Consider the following 18,547-nt stretch of genomic DNA (forward strand, 5'->3'; position numbering starts at 1 on the left):
TTGTTTAGTTTTACCATTTGTTTCCTCATTCTCCTTTTCTTGCAGTTTGATATACATATTTGTTATAAATCTTTTGATTAACATTGTATCTGTAATCACATATTCAAGGTTACTTCCCTCTGGTAAACTCAAATTGCTTCCTAATTTATCTTTCAAGTAGGATCTCAGTTGGTAATATGCCAGCGCTGTATCTCCAGTTATATTGTACTTATCTCTCATTTGTTCAAAGGATAAGAATCTACTTCCTGAAAAACAATTTTCTATTCTTTTAATCCCTTTTTTTTCCCATTTTCTAAAGGAAAGGTTGTCTATTGTAAAAGGGAGTAGCTTATTTTGCGTCAATATTAGTTTTGGTATTTGATAATTTATTTTATTTCTTTCTACATGAATCTTCTTCCATATATTGAGGAGATGGTGTAATACTGGAGAAGTTCTATGTTGTACCAATTTTTCATCCCATTTATATAATATGTGTTCAGGTATCTTTTCCCCTATTTTATCTAATTCTAGTCTCGTCCAGTCTGGTTTTTCCCTTGTTTGATAAAAATCTGATAGGTACCTTAATTGTGCGGCTCTATAATAATTTTTGAAGTTTGGCAATTGTAAGCCTCCTTGTTTATACCATTCTGTTAATTTATCTAGTGCTATCCTCGGTTTCCCCCCTCTCCATAAAAATCTCCTTATTATTTTCTTTAACTCTTTGAAGAATTTTTCTGTCAGTTGTATTGGCAATGCCTGAAATAAGTATAGTATCCTTGGAAAAATGTTCATTTTAATACAGTTTATCCTTCCTATCAGTGTTAGTGGTAGCTCTTTCCAATGCTCTAAATCGTCCTGTAATTTTTTCATTAGTGGATTGTAATTGAGTTTATATAATTGGCCTAGATTTTTGTTTATTTGCACACCTAGGTATCTTATTGCCTGCATTTGCCATCTGAATGGGGATTCCTCCTTAAATTTTGAGAAATCCGCGTTATTCATAGGCATTGCTTCACTTTTATTTACGTTTATCTTGTATCCCGACACTTCTCCATATTCCTTCAATTTCTTATATAGTTCTTTTATTGATAGTTCTGGTTCTGTTAAGTACACTATCACATCATCCGCAAATAGACTGATTTTATATTCCCTGTCTTTTATTTTTATTCCTTTTATATTATTATCTATTCTTATCGATTCTGCTAGTGGTTCTATAGCTAGCGCAAACAATAATGGTGATAGTGGGCATCCCTGCCGCGTTGACCTGCTTAAGTTAAATTGCTTTGATACATGTCCATTTACTGTCACTTTCGCTAATGGTCCCTCATATAATGCTTTAATCCAATTAATATACTTCTCCGGTAAACTGAATTTTTGCAATACTTTGAACAAGTAATTCCATTCTACTCTGTCGAAGGCCTTCTCTGCGTCTAAAGCAACTGCTACTGCCGGTGCTTTATTTCCTTCTACTGCATGAATTAAGTTAATAAATTTACAAATATTGTCTGTTGTGCGTCTTTTTTTGATAAATCCAGTTTGGTCTAAATTTACCATTTTTGGTACCTGTTCTGCTAATCTGTTTGCTAATAGTTTAGCTATTATCTTATAATCTGTGTTTAGCAGAGATATTGGTCTATATGACGCTGGTGAGAGTGGATCTTTCCCTTGTTTTAGTATCACTGTAATTATTGCTGTTTTACATGAATCTGGTAAGTTTTGTGTCTCATCAATCTGGTTGATTACATCCAGGAGGGGCGGTATTATTAGATCTTTAAATGTTTTGTAGAATTCTATTGGGAGTCCATCCTCTCCTGGTGTCTTATTATTTGGTAAATTTTTTATTATCTCTTGTATTTCTACTGTTCCAAATGGTTCTGTTAATTTATTTTGTTCCTCTATTTGTAGTTTTGGTAGTTCAATTTTAGTCAAAAATTCATCTATTTTCCCTTCTTTCCCTTCGTTTTCAGTTCGGTATAATTGTTCATAGAATTCTCTGAAGTTTTCCTTAATTTCTTTTGGATTATATGTAATTTGTTTGTCTTTTTTCCTTGTTGCCAATACCATTTTCTTAGTTTGCTCTGTCTTAAGCTGCCATGCTAAGATTTTGTGTGTTTTTTCACCTAGTTCATAATATTTCTGTTTTGTCTTCATTATATTCTTCTCCACCTTATATGTTTGTAATGTTTCATATTTTATTTTTTTAACCGCCAATTCTCTTCTTTTGGTTGTATCTTCCTTTATTGCTAATTTTTTTTCTATGTTTATTATTTCCCTTTCCAACTGCTCTGTTTCCTGATTATAGTCCATCTTCATCTTGGTTGCATAACTTATTATTTGTCCTCTAATGAATGCTTTCATTACTTCCCATAGTATAAACTTATCTTCCACTGATTCCGTATTTACTTCAAAGTACATTTTTAATTGTTTTTCAATAATTTCTCTAAAATCCTGTCTTTTAAGTAGCATGGGGTTTAATCTCCATCTATACATTCTTGGAGGGATGTCCTCTAGCTCTATTGCCAATAACAGGGGTGAGTGGTCCGATAATAGTCTAGCTTTATATTCCGTTTTCCTAACTCTCCCTTGAATGTGGGCTGATAACAGGAATAGGTCTATCCTTGAGTATGTTTTATGTCTAGTCGAGTAGTATGAGTATTCCTTTTCTTTTGGGTTTTGTTTCCTCCATATGTCCACAAGTTTCATTTCTTGCATTGATTTAATTATAAATTTGGTTACTTTGTTCTTCCTGTTAATTTTTTTCCCCGTTTTATCCATATTTGGATCCAAATTCAGATTGAAATCCCCTCCTATTAGTATGTTCCCTTGCGTATTAGCTACCTTCAAAAAGATATCTTGCATAAACTTTTGATCTTCTTCGTTAGGTGAATATATTTTAAGTAGATTCCAAAGCTCCAAATATATCTGACATTTTATCATAACATATCTCCCTGCTGGATCTATTATTTCCTCTTCTATTTTAAATGGCACATTTTTGCTAATTAATATAGCCACTCCTCTTGCTTTTGAATTATACGATGCTGCTGTTACATGTCCTACCCAATCTCTCTTTAATTTCTTGTGCTCCAATTCAGTTAAGTGTGTTTCTTGGACAAATGCTATATCTATTTTTTCCTTTTTCAGTAAATTTAGTAGTTTCTTCCTTTTAATTTGGTTATGTATTCCATTAATATTTAGAGTCATATAGTTCAGCGTAGCCATTTTATATTTTGTTTATCTTCTCTTTCCGTTTTTCCATCATTACCTTTCCTCCTTTTCCATTTCTGTTTTCTTATTTTCAACTCTTTACCAGACAACATTCCTACAACATCCAACATTTTCCTTATTCTCCTATTTCTATCTTCTTTATCCCCAATCTCCCCTTCCCCTCCTGAGTTGTCCTTTATCCCTTGTCGGACAACCACATCTCCCCTCTCCATTTGGATTTGCGAATCCACTCGCAAGCGTCAACTGATTTTGCAGTGACCGCTCTTTTCCCCCACCCAGCCCCCCCCAGAAAAGATTTCACTTTTTATATGTCACAAAGGTCACTCTTTTAATTCCCTCCTTATTCTCTCTATTCCATTACCTTCCCTTATTAATTCTTGTCTATACTATCTATGTTTTCCTCTATTTACAGATACTTTCACATATGCCCATTGTCTCTATTCACTCTTATACCTCTTTACCCGCATACATATCAATCGTGGTCATTTTTACCCTCATTACCCGTCTTCATCCCTCAGTCTATTTTTGTCTTTACCCACATACATATCAATCGTGATCATTTTTGCTCTCCTTACCCATCTTCATCCCTCAGTCTATTTTTGTAATTGTTCTGCAAATTTTCGTGCTTCTTCTGGATCCGAGAACAGTCTGTTTTGTTGTCCTGGAATAAATATTTTCAATACCGCAGGATGCTTCAGTGTAAATTTATATCCTTTCTTCCATAAAATCGCTTTTGCTGTATTGAACTCTTTTCTCTTCTTTAGGAGTTCAAAGCTTATATCTGGATAAATGAAGATTTTTTGCCCTTTATACTCCAGTGGTTTGTTGCCCTCTCTTACTTTTTCCATTGTCTTCTCCAGTACCTTTTCTCTTGTAGTATATCTTAGGAATTTTACTACAATAGATCTTGGTTTTTGTTGTGGTTGTGGTTTAGGGGCCAATGCTCTATGTGCCCTTTCTATTTCCATTTCTTGCTGTAGTTCTGGACATCCTAGGGCCTTAGGGATCCATTCTTTTATAAACTCCCTCATATTCTTGCCTTCTTCATCTTCCTTAAGGCCCACTATCTTTATGTTATTTCTTCTGTTATAATTTTCCATTATATCTATTTTTTGGGCTAGTAATTCTTGTGTCTCTTTAGTTTTTTTATTAGATTCCTCCTATTTCTTTTTTAAGTCTTCTACCTCCATTTCTGCTGCTATTGCCCGTTCTTCCATCTTGTCCATTTTTTTCCCCATTTCTGTTAAGGTCATATCCATTTTATTTATTTTCTTTTCTGTGTTGTTTATTCTTCTTCTTAAATCATTGAATTCCTGTGTTTGCCATTCTTTAAATGACTCCATGTATCCTCTAACAAGAGCAAGTATATCCTTTACCTTGCCTTTCCCTTTATCTATTTCACTGTATTCTTCCTCTTCTTCTTCCTCTGGGTTGGCCATCTGTTGTTTCTTTGATGCCCTTTCCTCCTCTTCTTTCTTGTTTCCATTGTCTTCTGTGGTCTCTTCTTGCTGCAGGTGTTCTGCAGCTGTCGTTGCCGGCTGTGGAGATCGACTCCCCAGCTGGTCCCCCCTCCCGTCGGTGTGTTTTTTTCATGCGCATCGCGCATGCGCGACTCCTCGCGCATGCGCGGTTGCGCACTTTTACTCGGCTCTGTGAGCCATTGTTGTAGTTCTTTTTCTACCGACCTGAGGTAGTGGGGTCCTCTCTCCACAGCGGGCCTCTTCGGACAGGTAAGGCCTTCACCTTTTTCCTCCATTGTCTTCTCTTCCTCTCTTCTTTCCGTTGATTTTGATTTTTCTCCTTTTGTCTCCATCTTCTTTCCACCTTTATACTCACTTTTCTTTAACTTGTATTTCTGTGCCTTTGTATTTTCTCTTGTTTTTCCCGACTTTTCTGGAGAGGGCTGGAGTTCACCGTCCGGCCACTACTCCATCACGTGACTCCTCCGTACAATTTTATTTCTTAAGGCAGTAAGGAACAGTACTTAGATTTCTCATGGTTCATCCAAACTCCCTGTTCGCCGAATGAAATGCGCAAAGGTATTAAGGCTACAAATGCACTGCAGTTACTTGCCTTTTGATGCACCATCAATCACTCAGGAGACTATTGTGGAGAAACCAAACTGCTTTAATTCACTTGAGAACATCACATATCCTTGCTGTTCAGCTGTTTAGTCGCAGGGGGCTGTGGAACAGTCACCTTTATACAGGAGCCTGTGGGGAAGGGCCACAGGTACAACCAGCCAATAGGCATGCTTGACCAGATAATTATACATTACAGAGGTTTACCACATTCACCCCTTGTTTTAAAAGAATCCTGGAGGGTGAAGTGGAACTTACAAAGTTAGTCATTTACAATTTAAAAGTCATAATTTCAGCCTATCAGGCGATCTGGTCGTTCACTGGGACCGTTGTAGAACCGGTTGCTGCTGTGGTGTTGCAGTGGAGACCTGGATGATCTCGGGCACCTGTTCGTATTCATCAGTATTGTGCTGGTGGGTGGACACCATGCCTGATGTACCCTCGCTCAGGGCAGAGTCAGGATACCAGAGGTCGGGTACATCGTCTGCATTCAAGGTGAGGAGGGTGTGGGGTGATTAGCAGCTGTCTTCAGAACCCCCGAGGGACTCAGTCCCTGCAGGAAATAGTGTCCTCATGTCCATCCGGATATGTCATGTAGGCATATCGGGCGTTGGCATGGAGAAGGTAGACCCTTTCAACCAATGGGTCAGATTTATGGTTCCTCATATGTCTTCCAGAACAGGACATGCCCTGGGGACGTCAGCCAAACCAGTAGTGTGGTCCCTGTCGCAGATTTCCTGGGGAAGTAGCTTTAGTGGTGGTTTACAGTAGAGACCTGATAGAGTGGAGGGTCTCCAGGAGACTAGGAAGCCCTTTGACCACAAGGCTAGGAGGACTATCTTCCAGACCATAGCATTCTCCCTCTCCACTTGCCCATAACCCCAGGGATTATAACTTGTGGTCCTGCTCGTTGAAATGCCTCTGGCCAAAAGGTACTGGCGCAGCTCGTCACTCATAAAGGAAGGCCCCCCGATCGCTGTGGATTTAACTGGGGAAGCCAAATAGAGTGAAGAGGCTGCACTGGGCCTTGGTGACTGTGGCAGCAGTCATGTCCAAGCAGGGATGGAAAATGGAAAGCAAGAGTTGGTGTTACAGTGGTGGAGGCCAGGGATCCTTTAAAGTTGACACTGAGTTGTTTGAAGGGTCGATTGGCTTTAATAATTTGTGCCCTGTCTGGCTGATAGAAGTGCGGCTTGCACTCAGCACAGGCCTGGTCGTTCTTTGTCATGGACCTGATATCGTCAGTGGAGTACGGCAGGTTGCCTGCTTTGACGAAGTGAAAGAACCTGGTGACTCTAGGATGATGTATCATTATGGAGGTTTTTCAGTCGGCCGATCTGGGCACTGGCACAAGTCCCACAGGACATGGCATCTGGTGGCTCGTTTCCCAGGGTGGTAAAGGATGTCTGTTCTCCACCACAGTATTTTATCATTTTTGATTTTGCCCTGTTGTTGATTGTTGAACATGAAAGTGACAGCACGTTGATCATTCAGTAAGGTGAATCTCTTATCGCCAGGACAATGGCTTGGACTTCTTTTTCGACTGAGGAGTTTCAGATTTTGGGGCCGTGCCAGCCTGATTAAGGATAGCTGCCATGGCTAAGTCTGACATGTCGCTTTCCACCTGAAAAGGAGTGCCTCGTGGCCTTGGCGATGTTGGACTTGATGCGGTCGAAGGCTGCATGAGCCTCCTCTGCTATGGGGAAGGACATAGGGGCAGGCCTTGCCCACATAATTTGGCTCCGCACCGTGTCCAGACGTATAAAACTCTCCATGCTCCCGCTATCAAGCAAACAACTCGTCACGTGGCCATTTACCTTGATGTCCATCATCGACCTGATGAGTCGGTGTGGACTGTCCTGGTTGAGGGTGATGGAGGTTCGGATCGAGTTGCTGCACATTGCCGCAGTAGAAAGTGGCAGAGTCCAAGATGGCAGTCCCCAAGGCCCACACAAAATGTTGCCAAATCTGGAAGATGGCGGCCTCTGCAACCTGCATGCGGCGCAGCTGGGTCCTGAAGGTGGGAACCAAGACGGCGGATCCCGTGGCGCTACTGGCCCCGGGTGATGCTGGTATTACAGAAGACGGCCCCCACAATGTGCACACGCCGCTGCTAGGAATTGGTTTGGGCTTGCACACTTGGGCGTAGTGGCCCTTCTTTCCGCAGCTGGAGCAAACAGTGATGCTTGCCCAGACCACAGAAGTAGCACTTTGGGGGTTCCCAGAACACCCAGCTGTGGTCAGGTTGTTACCAGAGGTGGTTGAGAGCATCAGGAAGGATTTGCCGAGCACTTCTGCTGTAGTCTGGTTGTTAGTTGAGTGGTGGTGTATCCCAAGATGGCTGTGACCAGGGTGATCATGAGGTGATTGTTGGTTGAGTGGACCTACATGTTCTCCAGCATACCTGCCAGATCAATTACTCTCTGCAGACTGAGTTCCCTTTGCTCCAAAGGTCTCTATCGTATGTAATTTGACCTAATCCCTGTGACGTAGCCGTCCTGGATCAGGTCCTTTGTCTACTCCGTGGCAGACATGGCTTTACATTCACAGACCCTGTCGAGTCCTCGCAGGGCCCGGAGATATTTGGCGTTGTTACTTTCTGGTCACTAGAAAGTATCTAGCATAGACAACATTGATGTTACGCAGGTATTGCCCTTTGAGAGTGTCCATGACCTCCTGGTATGCTGTGGCATCCCTGATCATGGAGTACACCATGGTGCTGACCCGATCGCACAATGCTTCGAAACAATGCAGCCAGAGTTCGAAGCTGGTAGTTGTCTCAGACGATTGAGGGTCGATTTCCAGTTTTTCTGGTTTGAGGATCTGCTCCATTGTAGAAAACTTCCAAGTGAATTAAATTGATGCACCATCAATCCCTCAGGAGACTATTGTGGAGAACATAGCATATCCTTACTGTTTGGTTGTCCTGCACTGAGTTGCAAGGGACTGTGGAACAGCCACTTTTATACAGGAGCCTGTGGGGAGGGCCATAGGTACAACTGGCTAATAGGCATGCTTGACTGTATAATTATACATTACAGTGGTTTACCACACCTAGTTTACTCCAGTAGATTGTTTGAAACTTGGAATCTTTAGCTGGACAAAGGGAACGACACCGTGCTAACACCATCAAAGGCAGGTTCCCCTCCAAGTTGCATAGTGCCCTGAGAATATCAGTACTCCTACATTATCTGTCGCTCAAAATCCTGAAACTCCTGGCCCACAGCACCATGGGAATACTTTCACTTGAAGGCTGCTGAGCAAAGAAGTGATTCACTTCCAAATTAATGGCAGCTTAGGACGAGCAATTAATGTTAGCCTTGCAAACAGCACCCACATTTTGAAAGTGAATTAAGAAAAACCTTAAAAGCTGGATCAACAAAATATTACTGGAAAATAGAGTTTTTGAGGGGATTTCCTTGATATTCTGAACCTAATTTTGAAATAATTCTAAGACAGTAAAACCCCTGGTATCCAGTACCAATGGCGGTTGGTAGGTGCCGGATAAGTGAATTTCCTGGATGCTTGAACTGTCGGCGAGGTGCGACAATTTTAAACTTCCATATTCTATTTATTTTCCACATGTTTTTTTTGCCGATTGCTGGAGATTATTGATTGCTTGAATTCTGGATAACCAAGATTTTACTGTACTTTCGATCTTTGTGCTCAGACAGCAGAGAAATAAAATTACACTAATCGATTCATCATTTGTCTTTTTGCAGTTGGGTGGCATGTGATGCAGAGAATTTCACTGGCAATCAATATATACTCGAGGAGGGAATTTATCCTGATTTGGCAGCTGTAGGATGTATAGCTGATTCATGTATCAGATCTGTAAGGACAATAAAGTTTGTAAGTATCATTTAGACTTGCTTAAAAAAAAATTATTATAAATGTTAATTGTCAAGTTTATTATCATCTGATTGTACAAGTACAACCGGACGAAACAACGTTCTCCAGTCCTTGGTGGGTAAATGTTTCCATTTCGCCCCCCCCCACCTAACCCTTTCTGCCAATAGCAACTGTTCTGTCATAATCTCTTGTTTTACCTCTGAATTTTTCTGGGGTCTGATTACTTAATCCTGAAATTGGAAATACTGTACTCTTTCTATTTGCAAAACAAAATCATTCACTATTTTATAAAACTTGTACTTTCTCTTGATCTCTCCAGTCACCAAAAGTATGTGTGTCTCTTGATATATATTTTTTAAACTATTCTTGTACTAACAACCCTTTTAAAATTGTTTCAAACTGCAATCATTGCCTCTCATCATTCTTTGCATGAAAACTAATTTGTGCATTTTTCTTGTTTCAGTGTTTCTCCATGCCAGGCATATCACTCTTTACGAGAGAGAAATATGAAGGAAGAAAAATTGAGTTGATTTCAGAAGTGTTGAACCTGAAATTAATGGGATATGATACTCGCATTTTTTCAGTTAAAGTTGATGGTGGAACGTAAGTAAATAACTGTCCCAGAGCATTTGATGCAAGGTAACTGCAATGATATTTGTCAGAGCAGTCAGATACACTGTACCTCTATTATTTATAAATTGTATTTGTCTTCAGTGTGCGTAGTCCTTGAGAATTGGTTTTATAAATGAAATAAGTACATGGAACAGGCCCTTTGCCCACTCCAATTTAAACTAATCCCCCTCTGCCTTCATATTAGGCATGTATATTCTCTGTTTATTCATGTTGTTGTCTACCAACCTCTTACATTTGCTGTAACATTTGCTTCCTCTAACTCCCCTTTTTAAAAAAAAATAAACTTTTTAAATTCCCCTTTAAATTATCTCCTCCTTGACTCCAATCTGAGTCCCCAGCATTTGATATTTGTTTCTTTTTCAATATTTTTTATTGACATTCAAAAGGATACATTATACTTAAATCATATCATTTCATCAAGGCACCCCACATTTTAATCAAACAGATCCTATTGTGTTAATACTATATTATTTTAATTTATTTAAAAAAGGAGTAAGATCTCATTACCGAGAAAGAAGCTCTTTTGCTTTAAAAAAAAGAATTCTTATCAGATGATAAATTACCTCATAAGTCAACATTTCTACCTTCATAACAAATCAAAGATTATAAAAGTTATTCAAAAGGATCCCTACTGTGTTTAAAAAAAATTTACATTCAAATTGGAAATTGAGCATCTAATCTTCAATTCATTTAAACATGACATGATGTCACGTGGCCATTGAGCAAGATTAGGCAGGGTAGTGTCCCTCCATCTGAGCAACCACAACCGCCTTGCCATAAGAGAAATAAAAGCTAATACGTGTAGCTCAGATGTCATTAATATTATATCACTCTCTCCAACAATACTAAATGAAGCAATTAAGGAATTTGGTTTAAAATTAAAAATTGCAGTGAAGTTTGAAATACTTCGATCTCAAGGCTCTGACATGTCCAAAACATATGAATGAATGAAGCATCTCTCTTGTGGCATTTATCACAACAAGAAGCTACATCCACATAAAAATAAGTTAGTTTGACTTTGGACATGCGATCCCTATGAATGACTTTAAATTGTAGGAGAGAGTGACAAGTTTCTTCAGGAATTAAAAGCTGTTGGTCCTGTTCCCAGGCTTTTTTAAATTTTATCTGAGGGAGCCTCTCTTATTCCCAACCACATATCTTAAATGTTAGATATTGAACCATTATAAAAAGGTTGTAAATTAAAAATTACCTCAATTAAATTTATCAGTGGTCTTAGGAAATGTAGGTAATTGAGATTGTAAAAAAAAAAATTCAACTTTTCAACCTGGGGATAAAAAGCTTTTACCATATCTATGCCTCTCTTGACTTTGTGTACCTCTACAGGTCACCCATAAGCATATTGTGCACCAACCTCTCTTTATAGCTAAGAGCTATGTGCCCTTCAGGAAACATCCTTTTGAGCCTCTTTTGCACCCTCTCCACACACTTCCTGTAATGCATCAATCAGAAGTGTACACCTTATCTAAATGTGGGTTTATCAAAGTTTATACATTTGCAACATAATGTTAGTTTTCATCCTCAACACTCTGACCAATAATGGTAAGTATTGCCATCTCCATGGACTTGTGCTGCCATGTGCCTTCATCTTCTGGACTAGCCTTCCATGAGAAACCTTGTCAAATGATTTTCTCTACTTTGACCATAACATCCACTATCAATCATTCTCTTTATTAAAAAAAAATTCAATCCAATTTATCAGATAAGACCCAAGTCATGCTATTCCAGAAGCAATCAACCCGTCTCTAAAAACCTTCTCTGAACGCAGCGCCTTAGACCGCTCGGCCATCCTGACGCTCCTAAAAACCTTCTCCAATGATTTCTCTACCACTGATGGAAGGCTCAATTGCCTATAATTTGCTTATTTGTCTTTGCCATTCTTAAATGTTCTCTATTCTCCATTTTTCCAGCACATTACCCATGGCTATAGAGACACAATAAGTTCTCTGTTGAAGCCCCAGAAATCTTTTTTGCTTCCTTCAGTATCCTGGGAATCCCATCAAGCCCTGGGTACTTGTCCACCTTGATGTTTTTCAAGACACCCATCATTTCCTGCATGTTGACCTGCATATCAATGTACCTCTCTCTATTAAGCCTAATAGCCTGAATTTGCCTGAGATTGTTTGATCTTGGAAGCTCAGCAGGCTCAGGCCTGGTCAGTACTTGGAGGGGAGACTGCCCGAGAACACCAGGTGCTGTTGGTTTCTTTGAGGGGCACTGGACAAAATGGTGACTGTCTGCCTTACGGTAGACAAAAGATAAAGAATTATATGTATGTTACATTCTAAATGTAGTTTTATGTGACAATAATGAAACCTTTACCTTTTTACCTTTAATCTCACTGTCAGTCATGGTGAATGCCAATGCACGAAGCACTTCTCTTGGTTCCTTTGCCTCCAGGAATAAATACCATCCTTTTATTCCATCCTTGGACTTGCCTTTCAGCTTCTCTCTTACTCCTGATAAAATATAAAATGGCTGAGTTTTCCCTTAATTCTATTGCCAAGGACATTTCACAGCCACTTTTAGCCCTGTCAATTTCATTTTTTTTTCTCTTTTTACTTTCCAAAAGCCTTTGTTCAGAATATGTCTGTGATTTTGCACATTCTTAAAGATGTTATCTTAAAGCTGTCAGACGAAGCGAGAGGAAACTTCCAGGCAAACCTCAAAGCAAAGCTCGACGATGCAACCCGCCTCACGGACCCGTCCCCTGAAACCCTCTAGGATCAGTTGAAGACTACCATACTGCAATCCACTGAAGAGGTACTGGGCTTCTCCTCCAGGAAAAACAAGGACTGGTTTGACAAAAACAGCCAGGAAATCCAGGAGCTGCTGGCAAAGAAGCGAGCTGCCCACCAGGCTCACCTTACAAAGCCGTCCTGCCCAGAGAAGAAACAAGCCTTCCGTCGCGCATGCAGCCATCTTCAGCACAAACTCCGGGAGATCCAAAATGAGTGGTGGACTAGCCTCGCCAAACGAACCCAGCTCAGCGCGGACATTGGCGACTTCAGGGGTTTCTACGAGGCTCTAAAGGCTGTGTACGGCCCCTCACCCCAAGTCCAAAGCCCACTGCGCAGCTCAGACGGCAAAGTCCTCCTCAGCGACAAGATCTCCATCCTCAACCGATGGTCAGAACACTTCCAATCTCTTTTCAGTGCCAACCGCTCAGTCCAAGATTCCGCCCTGCTCCAGCTCCCTCAACAGCCCCTAAGGCTAGAGCTGGATGAGGCCCTCACCCAGGATGAGACATATAAGGCAATCGAACAACTGTAAAGTGGCAAAGCAGCAGGTATGGATGGAATCCCTCCAGAGGTCTGGAAGGCTGGCGGCAAAACTCTGCATGCCAAACTGCATGAGTTTTTCAAGCTTTGTTGGGACCAAGGAAAACTACCTCAGGACCTTCGTGATGCCACCATCATCACCCTGTACAAAAACAAAGGTGAGAAATCAGATTGCTCAAACTACAGGGGAATCACGCTGCTCTCCATTGCAGGCAAAATCTTCGCTAGGATTCTACTAAATAGAATAATACCTAGTGTCGCCGAGAATATTCTCCCAGAATCACAGTGCGGCTTTCGCGCAAACAGAGGAACTACTGACATGGTCTTTGCCCTCAGACAGCTCCAAGAAAAGTGCAGAGAACAAAACAAAGGACTCTACATCACCTTTGTTGACCTCACCAAAGCCTTCGACACCGTGAGCAGGAAAGGGCTTTGGCAAATACTAGAGTGCATCGGATGTCCCCCAAAGTTCCTCAACATGATTATCCAACTGCACGAAAACCAACAAGGTCGGGTCAGATACAGCAATGAGCTCTCTGAACCCTTCTCCATTAACAATGGCGTGAAGCAAGGCTGTGTTCTCGCACCAACCCTCTTTTCAATCTTCTTCAGCATGATGCTGAACCAAGCCACGAAAGACCCCAACAATGAAGACGCTGTTTACATCTGGTACCGCACGGATGGCAGTCTCTTCAATCTGAGGCGCCTGCAAGCTCACACCAAGACACAAGAGAAACTTGTCCGTGAACTACTCTTTGCAGACGATGCCGCTTTAGTTGCCCATTCAGAGCCAGCTCTTAAGCGCTTGACGTCCTGCTTTGCGGAAACTGCCAAAGTGTTTGGCCTGGAAGTCAGCCTGAAGAAAACTGAGGTCCTCCATCAGCCAGCTCCCCACCATGACTACCAGCCCCCCCACATCTCCATCGGGCACACAAAACTCAAAACGGTCAACCAGTTTACCTATCTCGGCTGCACCATATCATCAGATGCAAGGATCGACAATGAGATAGACAACAGACTCGCCAAGGCAAATAGTGCCTTTGGAAGACTACACAAAAGAGTCTGGAAAAACAACCAACTGAAAAACCTCACAAAGATAAGCGTATACAGAGCCGTTGTCATACCCACACTCCTGTTCGGCTCCGAATCATGGGTCCTCTACCGGCATCACCTACGGCTCTTAGAACGCTTCCACCAGCGTTTTCTCCGCTCCATCCTCAACATCCATTAGAGCGCTTTCATCCCTAACGTTGAAGTACTCGAGATGGCAGAGGTCGACAGCATCGAATCCACGCTGCTGAAGATCCAGCTGCGCTGGGTGGGTCACGTCTCCAGAATGGAGGACCATCGCCTTCCCAAGATCGTGTTATATGGCGAGCTCTCCACTGGCCACCGTGACAGAGGTGCACCAATGAAAAGGTACAAGGACTGCCTAAAGAAATCTCTTGGTGCCTGCCACATTGACCACCGCCAGTGGGCTGATATCGCCTCAAACCGTGCATCTTGGCGCCTCACAGTTTGGCGGGCAGCAACCTCCTTTGAAGAAGACCGCAGAGCCCACCTCACTGACAAAAGGCAAAGGAGGAAAAACCCAACACCCAACCCACCATTTTTCCCCTGCAGGCGCTGCAACCGTGTCTGCCTGTCCCGCATCGGACTTGTCAGCCACAAACGAGCCTGCAGCTGACGTGGACATTTACCCCCTCCATAAATCTTCGTCCGCGATGCCAAACCAAAGAAGAAGTATATATATATATATGTGTGTGTGTGTGTGTGTGTGTGTGTATATATATATATGTGTGTATATGTATATGTATATATATATATGTATATGTGTATGTATATATATGTATATGTGTGTGTATATATATGTATATGTGTGTATATATATGTATGTGTATATATATATGTGTGTATGTGTGTATATATATGTGTATATATATATATGTATGTGTATATATATGTATGTATATGTGTATATATATATGTGTATATATATGTATATGTGTATATATATGTGTGTGTATATGTATATATATATGTATATGTATATATATGTATATGTGTATATATATATATATGTATACACATATACATATATGTGTATATATGTGTGTGTGTATGTATATATGTGTGTGTACATGAGTGTATCTGTATTTAAAGGAAAATATATAGAGTATAGATAAGAATTAATAAGGGAAAGAAAGGGAAGAGAGGAAGTAAGGAGGGAATTAAAGTGACCTTTGTTATATATGAAAATTAAAATCTTTTCTGGGGGTGGCTGGGTGGGGAGGAGTTACGGTCACTGCGAAATCAGTTGACGCTTGCGAGTGAATTCGCAAATCTAAATGGAGAGGGAAGATGTGGTTGCCCGACAAGGGATAAAGGGCAACTCAGGAAGGGGAGGGGATAGTGGGGTTAAAGAAATTTTAGATAGGAGAATAAGGGAAATGTTTGATGTTTTAGAAATGTCTTATAAAGTGTTCAAAACAAAAAAGCCGAAATGGATAAGAAGGAAAGGTGATGATGAGGAAACAGAAAGGAAAGATAAACAAAGTATGAAATGGCTATGTTGAACTATATGACTTTAAATATTAACGGAATACATAACCAAATCAAAAGGAAGAAACTGCTAAATTTACTGAAAAAAAACAAAAAATTGATATAGCATTCGTGCAAGAAACACATTTAACTGAAATGGAGCACAAGAAATTAAAGAGAGATTGGATAGGACATGTAACAGCAGCGTCATACAATTCAAAAGCTAGAGGAGTAGCTATATTAATCAGTAAAAATGTGCCAATTAAAATAGAAGAGGAAATAATAGATCCAGCAGGGAGATATTTAATGATAAAATGTCAGATATATTCGGAGTTTTAGAATTTACTCAATGTAACGAAGAAGATCAAAAATTTATGCAAGATATTTTTTTGAAGATAGCAGACACGCAAGGGAACATACTAATAGGAGGGGATTTCAACCTTAATTTGGATTCAAACATGGATAAAACTGGGAAAAAAATTAACAGAAAAAACAAAGTAACCAAATTTATAATTAAATCGATGCAAGAAATGCAACTTTTGGATATATGGAGGAAACAACACCCAAAGGAAAAGGAATATTCATATTATTCGGGTAGACATAAAACATACTCCTGTTATCAGCTTGCATGCAAGACAGAGTTAGAAAAACACAATATAAAGCTAGAATATTATCGGGCCACTCACCCCTGATATTGACAATAGAGTTAGAGGACATCTCTCCAAGAGTGTATACCTGGAGATTAAACTCCATGCTACTTAAAAGGCAGGATTTTAGAGAATTCATTGAAAGACAACTTAAAATGTACTTTGAAATAAATACGGAATCAGTGAAAGATAAGTTTATACTATGGGACGCAATGAAAGCGTACATCAGAGGGCAAATAATAAGTTATGTAACCAAGATGAAGAAGGACTACAATCAGGAAACAGAGCAGTTGGAAAGGGAAATAGCAAATATAGAAAAAGAATTAGCAATGAAGGAAGACACAACTAAAAGAAGAGAATTGGCAGATAAAAAAAATAAAATATGAAACACTACAAACATATAAGGTGGAGAAGAACATAATGAAGACAAAACAGAAATATTATGAACTAGGGGAAAAAACGCACAAAATTCTAGCATGGCAGCTTAAGACAGAACAAACTATGAGAATGGTATTGGCATCAAGGAAAAAAGACAAACAAATCACATATAATCTAACGGAGATTAATGAAAACTTCAGAGAATTCTACGAACAATTATACCAAACTGAAAACGAAGGAAAAGAAGAGAAAATAGATGAATTTTTAACTAAAATTGAACTACCAAAATTACAAATAGAGGAACAAAATAAATTAACAGAACCATTTGAAATAGTAGAAATACAAGAGATAATAAAAAAACTACTGAATAATAAAACACCAGGAGAGGATGGATTCCCAATAGAATTCTATAAAACATTTAAAGATTTATTAATTCCTCCACTCCTGGAAGTAATCAACCAGATTGATAAAACACAAAGCTTACCAGATTCATGCAAAACAGCAATAATTACAGTAATTCAAAAGACAGGGAAAGATCCACTTGCACCAGCGTCATATAGACCAATATCTTTACTTAACACAGATTATAAGATAATAGCTAAACTATTAGCAAACAGATTAGCCGACAATGTACCAAAAATAGTAAATCTAGACCAAACTGAATTTATTAAAAAAAGACGAACAACACAATATTTGTAAATTTATTAACTTAATTCATGCAGTAGAAGGAAATAAAGCTCCAACAGTAGCAGTTGCTTGAGACGCAGAGAAGGCCTTTGACAGAGTAGAATGGAATTATTTATTCAAAGTACTACAAAAATTCAGTTTACCAGAGAAATATATTAATTGGATTAAAGCATTATATAAGGGGCCATTGGCGAAAGTGACAGTAAATGGATATATATCAAAGCAATTTAACTTAAGCAGATCAACAAGGCAGGGATGCCCACTATCGCCCTTATTGTTTGCATTAGCCATAGAACCACTAGCAGAATTGATAAGAAATAATAAAATAAAAGGGATAAAAATAAAAGACAAGGAATATAAAATCAGTTTATTTGCAGATGACGTTATAGTATACTTAACAGAACCAGAAATATCAATAAAAGAATTACATAAGAAATTGAAGGAATATGGAGAAGTGTCGGGATACAAGATTAACGCAAATAAAAGTGAAGCAATGCCAATGAATAATGCGGATTTCTCAAAATTTAAGAAAGAATAACCATTCAGATGGCAAATGCAAGCAATACAATACCTAGGTATACAAATAAATAAAAACCTCGGCCATCTATATAAACTCAATTATTATCCACTAATGAAAAAATTACAGGACAACTTAGAGCATTGGAAAGACTTACCACTAACACTAATAGGAAGGATAAACTATATTAAAATGAACATTTTTCCAAGGATACAATACCTATTTCAGGCATTGCCAATACACTTGACGGAGAAATTCTTCAAGGAGTTAAAGAAAATAATAAGGAAATTTTTATGGAAAGGGGGGAAACCGAGGATAGCACTAGATAAATTAACAGAATGGTATAAACAAGGAGGCTTACAACTGCCAAACTTTAAAAATTATTATAGAGCCGCACAATTAAGATACCTATCAGATTTTTATCAAACAAGGGAAAAGCCAGATTGGACTAGATTAGAACTAGATAAAATAGGGGAGAAGATACCCGAGCATATATTATATAAATGGGATGAAAAATTGGTGCAACGTAGGAATTCTCCATTATTACATCATCTGCTCAATATTTGGAAGAAGATTCATGTAGAAAGGAATAAAACAAATTACCAACTACCAAAACTAATACTGATGCAAAATCAGCTAATCCCTTTTACAATAGATAACCTTTCCTTTAGAGAATGGGAGAAAAAAGGGATCAAAAGAATAGAAAAT

General features: G+C 39.3%; 1 protein-coding gene across 4 annotated transcripts in view; it reads left to right on the forward strand.

Moving 5' to 3' along the window:
- The window catches only part of LOC138737046 (uncharacterized), a 320,977-nt gene that overhangs the window by 272,827 nt on the left and 29,603 nt on the right, over window positions 1-18,547 (forward strand). For all 4 annotated transcript variants that reach the window (XM_069887474.1, XM_069887475.1, XM_069887477.1 and 1 more), the window contains 2 exons: window positions 9,008-9,137; window positions 9,601-9,740. In XM_069887474.1, coding sequence (XP_069743575.1) covers window positions 9,008-9,137; window positions 9,601-9,740 — 270 coding nt within the window. The remainder of the gene's footprint in view (window positions 1-9,007; window positions 9,138-9,600; window positions 9,741-18,547) is intronic.

Source organism: Narcine bancroftii, chromosome 6 (genome assembly GCF_036971445.1).
Source record: "Narcine bancroftii isolate sNarBan1 chromosome 6, sNarBan1.hap1, whole genome shotgun sequence".
NCBI lineage: Eukaryota > Metazoa > Chordata > Chondrichthyes > Torpediniformes > Narcinidae > Narcine > Narcine bancroftii.